The sequence below is a fragment of the Formica exsecta genome, unplaced genomic scaffold (assembly GCF_003651465.1).
Source record: "Formica exsecta isolate Colony F162 unplaced genomic scaffold, ASM365146v1 scaffold122, whole genome shotgun sequence".
NCBI lineage: Eukaryota > Metazoa > Arthropoda > Insecta > Hymenoptera > Formicidae > Formica > Formica exsecta.
The window spans coordinates 2,048,422-2,061,012 of NW_021848556.1; the positions used below are offsets into that span (position 1 = coordinate 2,048,422).

Below are 12,591 nucleotides of genomic sequence, written 5' to 3' on the forward strand. Positions count from 1 at the left end.
GGGAGGAGATAACGCGTGGGGGAAATGACGCGCGAGCGCATCGGGTTTGATCGCGACGAGGAAGCGCGCGAGATGGTATATACCGGTACGTGGGTACCCGCGGGCCGCAAACACGCGTCACGTCGAGAAGAAGTGTCACGTTGCGTCTCCAGTCGCGCGAAATACAGATTGCGTTCCGCGAGCTGTCAAATTCACACGTAACGGATCATATGTATCGAGTTCCCGCGCGTTTAAAATATTTTAATTTGTAAAACGTCTAAATCAGCGGTGGCCGATTCGGATCGAAAGGCGAACGGCAGGTATTGTTGTTTGATAAAATCAAAGAGCGAATGGACCGACGGCTTTCTTATGTCAACGCGAAGCGAAGGAACAGTGATTCCTCCTTCTCTCCGGATGTGCATGCGTTGGATAATCCGGTCGAGCGAAAGTCGTGTGGACGAATGGACCGATCTGACGGCGGAGGATGCGATCGCGCGCGCTTAAATCTTCGATCGACTTACGAGTAAATATATATACGTATCGAACTGTCCTGCGCGAGCTTTGTCGATGAGAGACGCGCGAGAGTTATTTTGAATTTAATACCCGAGAGTAAAGTGTCCCGCGCATGTTCGAAAGTGCACAGCCGTAGTTTAGACACATTGAGAAATTTGCGTCGTTGCGTAAAAAAAGGGAAGGAAAGAAAAACACGTAGCGTTTGATCGCGATCTAGAGGAATTAATTATTAGCGATCCATCGGCGAAAGCTTGATTATCGATCAGATCGAATCTCCACGTGGAGAGTCGCGTCTATCTTCGTTTCGTATTCCATGATCGAAGCAATAGTTCCGAGAGAGTCTATACACGTTGCACCCAGTGCTTTTCGCGGTCGGAGTAAATACAAACATAGGAGATTTATTCGCTTATGTTTGCGATAAACTCATAAATAACTTTTATCATAATGATGTGAAATAGATTAAAGTAACGACGTCCAAAAATTTCTCCGCGTTTAAAACGGGACAGATATATATTCCGGCATTGAGTGCGTCACGTTTCGGCGAAGGAATGAGACTATAACCTATTCGATCATTAGAAAGAGAAAGTGTGAGTGCAAGTAGTGCAAGCAACACGAACATACTTACACACATACAGACGTATGTAATGACTTTTCGTTATCACGTGTCGTAATACCGCGTGGTTCCGCGGTGCTTTTTCGCTGCTTTTTCGTTTTCCCGGGAAATCTCGTGTGTGCGCGCGCGTGTGTGTGTTGTGTGTCACGTGTGCACGCTACTCGGGACAGGTGTCACGCGAAGATGGAGACTACGTCGGGTTCGAGAAACATGCTGGAGAATGTGAGCCCGTCCGTTCTCGTGTTGCTGTTTCTGACTACGCTCATCGCCGGCGGAATTATTTTCCTGATACGATATGCCGTCAGCCGGCGGTCGCGGTCCAGCCTGGAGCAGGACTCGTCGAAAAGTAAGCACAGTCATCATTCTTTAGGAGCTGCACTCGAACTGCACGTGTACGCGTAGGTTTGTCCGTGTTACTCGCAAAAATTTCTGCACTTAAAACGAGATAAATATAAATTCGTTTAAAGAAGAGAAAGCGATGGAGCTGAGTGTAGAAAATGCAAGTAATGCGAACGTTTCTTCTGTCATGCCTCTCTGCTTTTCTCCGCTGACTTCTTTCTGCAAAATAAAATGCATACTTATATTATTGAATATCCCTCTCGCTCGGCGCGCAGTCTACTTTGAGTGGTATACTCTTATATAATTTTGTTTTTTTATAAAAGAGATATAAAAATCATTAAAATTCTGAAATAATTCTCTCGATTCTCAAATGATTCTCGATATCGATAAAAACGTATTTTGCGCCAAACTTTAATTTTACGTCAAATGTCCCTTCGAAGAAAACGAATGCCGGAATCTCATTTTGAAACATTCGTAAATTTCAATTTGTCGGAATTATCCTCTAACTGCTGGATTCGTTTTATGTGATATCACAAATATTTCGAATCATTTAATTGGCAAATCAAAATAATACAATCTTTGTATTATTGTTCTTTTTTTAATAAAATACTGTATGATTCATCTCGCAAGAGTAACTACGTATATATTTGTTAATACATATCTTTGTTAGTTTCGATTGCTTGAAGGAAGATTCGTATAAAAGTGTTTCTTCAGCTGGAAGAAACACGTGCATTTTTGTATGCTTGATACATGTCAAGAGCTGTCACTCGCCGACACGTGACGCATGAAATGCACGCACAGTCTAGCGAACTGCACTTAGAAATTCGTTTACATTGCATGTACGTATTCTTTTAAAACTCCGTAAACAACTGACTGCTTCGTAAACAGCTGATAAATAATTCGGTTGCACGTGTGTCCGCAATTGTGTTTCTTTTTATTATATTATTAAAATATATTTTCAAATAATAAAATAATATTTCATTATTTAATAATATTCAACATTTTTAATATTAATTATATATATATTGGGTTGAACGGAAAGTTTGTGCCGTTTTTTCGGTCTTCATCTCTTAGTAAAAAACGGAACAAACTTTCCGTAAACAACTGACTGCTTCGTAAACAGCTGATAAATAATTCGGTTGCACGTGTGTCCGCAATTGTGTTTCTTTTTATTATATTATTAAAATATATTTTCAAATAATAAAATAATATTTCATTATTTAATAATATTCAACATTTTTAATATTAATTATATATATATTGGGTTAAACGGAAAGTTTGTGCCGTTTTTTCGGTCTTCATCTCTTAGTAAAAAACGGAACTAACTTTCTGTTCAACCCAATATATAATTTACGTGTTACACATATTGTTCAAATAAAAAATAATTAAAATAATTAAAGTAATACTTTCTATCTCTTTTAAAAAGATTGACACTCCCAAATAATTTTTTTCTTCACATTTAAATTACAAAAAAATGCGTAAAAATTATTTTTTTATTACTTTTATTTGAAATTAATCAATTTATATATATTACATGATGCTGGCTTTTTTATCATATTTCTCAAGCTGCATTTGTTATAGTAAAATATTTAAAAAATTGTTTTGTTTCTAAAAGCTAATTTTTTAGAAATATAAATTCTCTTTATTTAAAATAATTTATAGTTAATTTTTTTATTCAAAATTTTAAGAGAAAATGATCAAACATGAATGACTCAAGTATTGGATTAAGTTACTATAAAATACGATGCAAGAATTAAGTAGCTCGGGACTGAAAAAATGCGCATTGATCATATCGAATCAACAATAAACATATCTTTACTTTACAAAAAAAAAGAGAAAGATCTCATTATATACTCGCTTTTGCTTTGATATATCGGTGATCTCGCAAAACAAAGCATCTCCTCTCATGATTAGATGGATGCGCTGAATAGCACACGCATAACGCCCGTTTTCTATTAAGATCTCAGTGTATTTTCTATTTATTCCTCTTTTTCGTTTTGTGTGTATATGTATATATATGTATATATATTTATAAATTCGCGCATCTTTGCATATCATGCGTTACATTTATATAGAACCCACGATAATTCCACACACAGGCGACATACGCGAAAAAGAAAAAAAAAAGAAAAGAAAAAAAGGTTAGATTCTAACAAAGTTAATATAGGGAAGAAAAATGTGCTGTGTGATATTTATTGATGATTTATGATAGTTACTGTAAAAGATGTTTTAGATGAAAAAATCGAAGAATTGTGTTATAAAAAATTACATAGAATTGAAATTGTCTGCAAATGATTTTAAAAAAAATTTATTTGTGCATTTGTATTAACAATCTATCGGTATCGAAACAGAACAGTGTAAAAGATGTTTTTTAAATGGAAAAATTAAAGAATTGCTATAATATACAAAAGAGTTTATTAATACTTTAGTACTTTCGGGTTCTAAATTTACTAGATATGTTTAGTCAGAATATTTCATTAAAATATATATAAAAGAAACGTTAAAAAATTAGAGATAGAAAATTAAAAATTATCAGAATATTTATATTTGCATTATTACTGTTGGTTAAATGATTTAAAAATATTAAAAATATTTTTATATACAATGATTAATTTAATATTGTATGATATATTATTGTATCCTTAAAATTTTTGTTTTATCTCTTTTGTATATATCAAATTATATATGCCAAATTGTCAAACCGAGTTTTTATGATGTAGTAATGTCTAGACTGGACAACTTTTGGACAAAAATGTTTTATAATCCTAGATACTTCAAGTACTAATAAAAATCATTTGCACTTATAGAAAAAGTCAATAATGCTTTTCTGTTTCGTGTTAGACATTTTCAGATTGTATGTATTGAATTTATTTACCCATTGTAAATAATGTTTGACTGCGATCGGTCGATTTCCTATGATTACGGTTAAAACTTTCTTACCTGCAACAAAAAACCTCTTAATTGCTTTTACTTATACCTACATATACTCCGTTCAGCAGCGAGGGAACACCCATGGATCGGACGAAACCTCCGTTTTGAGTAGGTCTCCTTAGAAAGGCGTCTTCTACACCATCGTTCTGTTCGTGCAGCTAACGATTTTGATTTTATATTACATTGAAATGTCAAGATTATTTCATCCGCTTAATTTTCTAAGTTGAAATAATAGACCCGGGTCCGAGCGTGTATGTACGTATGACGTATACGATACGATACTGACATGAGTTGCGCGCCATTCCACTTTGCCCGCCTATGCGTAGACCATGGACGGAATATACAAATGTACTTTTATGCAGTTCGCGCTTAAAAAGTATGGTTTTTACGGTATTTATGACACGAAAAAGAATTTCTGCAATTAGCTAATTATATGTTTTTTTACAAATTTTATATGTGATTTTTCTTTTTGGAGAAATATTTAAAAGTAAAGATGTTAATTTTCCTATGATCTTACGAATCAGTCCGTATAATTTTTCAACGACATAAAGTTAACCTAAAAAAAAATATAGCGTTGCGATATTTTAAAGAATAGTATATAAACGACAATTGCACACATGTAAGCTACGACGCAGAACATGTTTATCTCATATAATGTGAGGTACACATATTTATTTTTTAATTTAATTTTAACTTTAATTTTTATGGAATGCATTTAGCAGAAGTTTCCATTCACGTCTATCCGCAACAGGTGTTCGAAATAACGATCTTTTATTATAAAGAGTTTGATAATTGAAATAGTTAGGCAAGAATGTTATTTCTGGGACCCCCCAATTTGATACGTCATTTTCATAAAATTTTTTATGAGATTGAATTTGTTGCTCGTTTTAAAATATTAAAACTCGACACTTTGTCGCCGCGGACCCTATACGGCGCGCAGTATTATAACTTAAGTTAACTAAAAGAATTTGTTGCTCGCATGTTTTTAGTATTAAAATAATCTGTAGACAATATATTATCGAAATATATAAGAGATTGAATTTGTTGCTTGTTTTAAAGTATTAAAATTCGACACTTTGTCACCGCGGACCTTTTTTGCGACGCGAATTTATACCATATAAGTTAATTAAAAAAATTTGTTGCTTGTATGTTTTTTGTATTAAAATAATCTGTGGACAATATACTATCGAGATATATAAGAGATTGAATTTGTTGCTCGTTCTGAAGTATTAAAATTCGACACTTTGTTGCCGCTGCCCCTATACGGCGCGCAGTATAGGATCCGCGGCGACAAAGTATCGATTTTAAAACTTTAAAACGAGCAACAAATTCAATCTCTTATATATTTCGATAGTATATTCTCTACAGATTATTTTAATACATACAAGTAATAAATTTTTTTAGTTAATTTACGTTATGATAATGCGCGCCATATAGGATCCGCGGTGACAAAGTGTTGAGTTTTAATCGAGGGGTGTCTCACTGTCGCAATACATGTACATTTTTTCTGGAATTACTTACGCATTACTTCGCATTACATCATATTCGCATTACATCGCATTGATTTATAAGTCCTATAGCACAAAACAATAATAACCCAGACAAGATTAAAACGTCTTAAAAAGTAAAAATAATGTCGTTATAACGTCTTTAGAACGTCTTTTAGATACGCGTGAATAATTCTCTGAAAGTTAAATTTATGATTATTAATCAATATTTCAGATAAATAGATAACAAGCGCAAAAAAAGATAATTTTTTTAAATTTAATAGAATAAATTAAAAATAAGATATTGTTGGTAAGAAAATCGACATTATGTTGGTTTTGTAATACAAAATATGGCCGATTGTCTATAGATTATTACGAGTAAGAGGAATGTCCAGAGAAATGTCATTTAAAACTAAAAAAGAACTAAATAAAAGGAGTGCCAACCTAAGGACCAATAAATAAAATGTAAATTTGTATGTCGCATTACTTAAAATTACACGGCGTATTACACGGAATTACTTGGGTAATTCCCGGTAATTCGCAATACATGTACAAATTTTTGGTGAGTGAGACACCCTTCGGTTTCGCATGTATTGTACATGAAGGAGAGGAGTAGTAGCCGTGCAAACATTATTATTTTCTATATATCGGAATTTGGCAAGCGAACGAAATGCCCAGTGAAAATTGAAAATTATTCCAAATTCGAGGTACGCGTAGTTATCATCAGATTTTTACATGAATCAAAGAGAAAGTTACATTAGTGAATATTAGTGAATATTAGCAGATTAGTGAATATTTATGGCCAGTCTTAAGCTGAACTAAATGACCGAATAGCATACTTTACTTAATCTTTAAATTTTTTGCTGCATATGCATACTTTTTTCGACTTAAAACATTCCAGCCAGAAATATTCATTAACCTAACGATGAATTTCACTCTGATTCACTTTCTGCTTGCAAAAATCTGATAACTGCGCGCACCTCAAACTTGGAATAATTTTCAATCAGACCGGCCATTTCATTTATTTGTCAAATTCCGACCAGTGAGTTAAAGATAATGACACTTGCACGATTACTATTCCTCTCCTTTCTCGCCATATAACAATACATGCCCATAACTTCAAGATTGCGCGCATAGATTAGGTATAATCAACGCCTGTACCTTTATTTTATTAAACTGTATGTTTGCTCATTTAATATAAAGAATACCATATTAGGAGCATGATTAATTTTTCGATAGCATTATGCGATTATGCAGATTTTTCCAGGTACTACCTTTTCACCCTAACTTTCGAAAACAATTTAATCGTAATACAAGATAACTTTTGGTGATTCTGATAATTTTGCACAATAATGTATGACATAGCCGTGGGAAAAAACCAAGTAAATGGTATATAATTGCACCATCATAAAACATAATTATAAACGAGGTCAATTACACGAAGAGAATTTTCGCCAAAATAGAGAGAGAGAGAGAGAGAGAGAGAGAAAGGTCGCATTTCAAAATTCTAATAACGCAAACACGCGCACTTGCGTATTCCACCTACGTGGCTTCTTCATTAACTTACCGGCCCTGAGCGTTTCACTTGCCACTATCATTAAATACACGTGTACATACGCATATGAAACATTAGCGTATAAATACGCAGTTTATATTTATGCCACCGCATGAACCAGAAGACTCCTTCTCCCCCTTCCCCTTTCCATCTTGGCGTACGTTCTCGTCATCCATCGAATTGTCCAGATCGAGTGACTAAAATTTTTGCCCGTAATAATAAAGATTTTGACTTAATAATATTTCTAAAACTTTTGATTTACCAGCCATAAAAAATGATATTATGTTCTTTCAAATTCCGATAAAAAATTTCGAGAAATATTTTTGCAGTAAATTTATTTTATTAACAGATTTCTGTTAGTTCCAGAGAAAAAGAGCCTTATGTTTCTAAGAAAAAAAATCTTTTATTCTATGTGAAAACGGCTGTCAGTATTAGAGCATGTGAAATCCATGAAATTGATACAAACTTTCAAACATATGGAATCCACCTGATCCCGTCAATGCACCTTTTATAGTTCTGCAGCATTGTTTTTCAAAAGTATTTGTGTTCTTTTAAATAAAATCGTGTTCTTTGAAACAAAACCGTTTCGGGGCTATTGTGAAATTTTTGTTACTTTATATTCATAAAAAGAAACAGTAAAAATTCCATATAAAATATGAATATTTTGACACCAGATAAAATCGCGCGATAAAATGGAACCACTGTTTTTCATACACACGGAAAGTGATATTACAATTTTGTAATTGCGCTATAACTATTCAGGAGAATCTTATTTTCGGGACCCCTCAATTTGATAGGTGTATTTGATAAATTTTTTATAGAGAAAAAGAATGCCGCAAACCACGATGCGCTACGATCACCGATATTAAGCTGACCCACCACCATTACCAAACAAAGTCGCGTCTATCAAATAATTTAGTACTGATTATGTGCTCAATTATTGCCGTACTCTGGATTTTGTTGCTCAAACCGTTTAGCAGGAATTTACGTTCATATCCCCATGAAAAAAATATATGGAATGAAAAAAATATATGGAATGCTCGAATAACAAAATCAATTACAACAGAATTGGTTGCTATTTTGTTGCTCTAAAATAACGTGAAAACATTTCGTAAAAAGTATATTATTTAATTAATACCACTATACACTCAATTTTGCCGCGCCGGCGCCGTGCGGCGTGCATTTGCGCGAAGTAAAAGTAACTAAAAGAATTTGTTGCTCGTATGTTTTTGGTATTAAAATAATCTATAGACAATATACTACCGAAATATATAAAGGGCCGTCTACAATGGCAGTAACAAGGCTGTAGAAGTAGGAGAGTATACTGTTTTTAGTGATGTAAAAACCGAGAGTAACGAAATGGGCAATTCCAATTTGCTCTTAAAACTTTTAAGAGCAAATTGTTACTGCCATTGTAGAATGCCCTTGAGAGATTGAATTTGTTGCTCGTTTTAAAGTATTAAAACCGAGGGGTGTCTCACTCGCCAAAAATTTGTACATGTATTGCGAATTACCTGGAATTACCCAAGTAATTCCATGTAATACACCGTGTAATTTTAAGTAATGCGACGGACAAATTTACATTCGAGTTCAACTATAGAAGACGTACTTTCAGATGAAAGGTCATTCTTTTGAGTTTTTTTCTTTTATTTATTGGCCCTTAGGTTGGCACTCCTTTTATTTAGTTCTTTTTTAGTTTTAAATGGCATTTCTCTGGACATTCCTCTTACTCCTAATAATCTATCTATAGACAATCGGCCGTATTTTGTATCACAAAACCAACATAATGTCGATTTTCTTACCAACAATATATTATTTTTAATTCTCTAATTCAATCTCTTATATATCTACCCTCATGCCAAATAATATATGTATAACAATACATACATATGTGCGTGACTAAAGTTACGCACATATAAATAACTTGTATCTTTATTATCTTTCTATATATTATATATGGATATAAGAAATATCTGGACGGAGCGCAACGCTGCGGGGTTGAAAGATAAAGGGTGAGCGGAATGAAAGATTTATGGAACTCAGAATAAAGAATAACAGGAGACAGCATATCGGTAGTGGGGGTAGACTTTTCGCTAACGGTAGTACGTTATCGCAGCCATCTTGAGCGTCCAATTTTTTCAACGTTTTTCAGAGCCATGTATAGCCACTTGTTGTCTTACTTGTTCCAGTTTGCATTTATTTTGCGCACGATTACCGATTCTAAATAAGTGAGAGGAAGAGTCAATATTAGGCTAAAAAAATATTATTAATAAGTGTTAATTGTAAGATCATGGTGCATTGCCAGGCCTTTGAGGTACTTCCAGTATCTTCGTCATTTTTATATATAGTCACTTCCGTCCGTTTGCTTAAAACCAAATGCTCACTCCTGTTATTCTTTACTCTGAGGGAACAAATGAGATATATTTAAGATGGCGGCGGCGGACATACCTATAACTTTAAGGCGGATATGCTTATAATTTCAAAGTTGCACGCATAGATTACGTATAATCAACACTTATACCTTTATTTTATAGGACTGCCTATGTATGTTTGCGCATTTAATATAAAAAATACCATATTTTAGGAGCATTAATTTCACATTAGATATTTTTTAAATAATTTATTTTGCTCGAAAGAGGTGAAGGGCGAAGAGGTGTCTTTACGGATATCGAAGCGAGACGCCAGTCGATTTTCGAGAATTCTGTTTATTCTAAAGCAGTTCTGATATAGTTCTGCTTATTTTAAAACAGTTCTCATATAGTTCTAGGCATGTACATTGTCTTTCCGGAGAGTTCTGATGATAAAAACAATTAAAAATTTTTTTTAATTATTTGCTCCCAAAACGCATGTTTTCCAGTATAAAAGTGAAATCGCTATTAACGAACATTCTCGAAAATTCTCATATAGTACCTCCCTTCCATATCCTTACCACCACCCCCACCACCATACTTTTGATCTAGCTACGTATTTTCCGAGCTACAAGGGAGGAATGGAAGGGGCAGGACAGGACGGGGATGCCTATGATTGGTTCGTTATACAATAGTTTCGTAAAACTATAAAAAAGATGGGATAGAGTAAGAGAAGAGGGATTAGTTCGTAAAAAACCTTCACAACGAAAGGTTAGATTACGTTCAATTTTCAATCAGCTCTAGGACATTTTGTTCTGATCGAAATCTTTTGGAGGATTAATTAAGATATTTGGGTAATAATGAGTTTTGTTTTATTACATGGTATATGTAAAATAGCACATATATTTTCAACCATAGCCGTGAGAAAGTTATACTCAGTGTTCTTCTCCTTTGTTATAAAAGTGTTAAAAGTTTTATCATAGAAAGTTTTATCATAGAAATGTTAAATGTCCATTGAAATTATACTTGTTCTCGTTCAGAATATTAATCTTTTGGTGAACTTTTGTGTTTGCTCAGGTCTGGAGTACAGTCCTTCTTGGAGTCCCACAGCACCGCCTTTGAGTTTCATACCGCAAGAACCGGCGTGTTATTCTCATTCATTTCGCAATGGCCGACGCATCCCGCTAAACAAGAGGCGCAATAAACAGCTAACTCCTACTCATTCTTGGTTAACTGCTACGCTTAGAGGGCATACCGGTTTCATCAGCGACATGAGCTTTTCCAACAATGGCAGATACCTTGCAAGCTGTGCCGACGGTATGTAGCTAAACAAATTAGAAAAATGAAAGCCGCATTTTTAGTGATGCCAGTTTGGAGATACTGCTCGCTGTTATAGCGTATAGAGGGCAGTCTCCAAACTGGCATCACTGTTCTTAGCTCGCATAACTATAACTGGTGGTGTAGTTCTCATTCGGAGGATAATATACAAATATTTACGCCATTTATTATATGAATATTGAAATGCAAATAATATGCGAAATCACTTCGAAAAAAAATCGATATTTTAAAAATCGAAATTTTTAATTACGAACACATACCACCATGAGAGTTATGCTATAGCAGCGAAAAGTCTTGTTCTATTTTTAATTCAAATTGATTTGTTAATTTAATGATCCACACGACGCGAAAATGTAATAAACTGCTTAAAATTTGTCACTTATGCAAATCGATGAATTACTTAGGTAGCAAGCTTTTTTTATGTGCATGTGCCCATGTTATCTTGTGTATATGACAGATATGGATAACTATAGCGGCATAGTATCGCCTCTACCTTTCCTTCTTTCTTTTATTGGCGGATTTTTTCTTTTGATAGTGGCACATTATTTTCATATTTTAAATTTTCGATATATATCCGATATCAACCAAGTGTTACACGATGGATATACATAAAAAAAATCATTTTCTTGGTAAAAGATTCTAGAGAGAGTTTTTCAGTTTTTTTTTTCAAACTACTATCAATAAATATTAGTCGTCCCAATGTCTTTTAAGAATTTAAAAATATATATTTCATCTATGAAAAAAATTGGTTACTGCAAATTGGGGCATAGATTGGGGCATAAATAGTCTAGATTTATTTTATACAGAGTTGATTATATTCTTTCGAGTTAGATACCATGCCGCTAAATAGAAATATAATATGAATATTCTGATTAATGCAGAGAAAATGAACCAAACGTTATCAGTTACAATTAAATAAAGAAAAAGTACTATGTCATAAATTTTGCATTAATACTTCAGGGAAAATATAATTAAGAAGTGAATCATAAATGAAAGTCGTGGGTGAGCCATAAAAGCCATTAAGCCAAAAAAGACATACGATTTATGAAGCGTAATGCGTCGCGTTTGGTTAATAATTTAACATTTTTTAACTTTTCGAGCTTTGTAAATATTCCTAAATTGAATTTCTTGATGAGCATACAAATAAATCGAAAATTTTATTTGGAAGTTCATTTATTTCTGTGGATAATATAAGAGTTAATCTGTGATTTTGCGAAATTAGAAAGGATTATATAACTCGAATATATATAATACATATGGATGTTGCTCATTTCTTTACTTATCTCATCATTCTTCAAATAAAAGTGATAGTGCAATGGCATCGTAATAATGAATTATGCCGTACGAATAAATTAATTGATTTAAAACAGTCGTTTCATGTGGTAGGTTAGGTACAATCTGACGCGAAAATATAAGTAAGGGAAGAAGTTGTATATCTCGGAATATTAAGAAATATTTTATATATGTGTGTGTAATTATATATATATA

The 12,591-nt window shown here is 33.5% G+C and overlaps 1 protein-coding gene across 1 annotated transcript; it reads left to right on the top strand.

Annotated features, from left to right (window-relative positions):
* The first annotated feature begins 77 nt into the window (after positions 1–77).
* Positions 78–11,107, top strand: LOC115245493 (transducin beta-like protein 2). Its single transcript, XM_029823849.1, has 2 exons — positions 78–1,451; positions 10,843–11,107. The coding sequence occupies exons 1-2, from the start codon at positions 1,289–1,291 to the stop codon at positions 11,088–11,090; spliced, it is 411 nt and encodes a 136-aa protein (XP_029679709.1). The 5' UTR covers positions 78–1,288; the 3' UTR covers positions 11,091–11,107.
* The last annotated feature ends 1,484 nt before the right edge of the window (positions 11,108–12,591 follow it).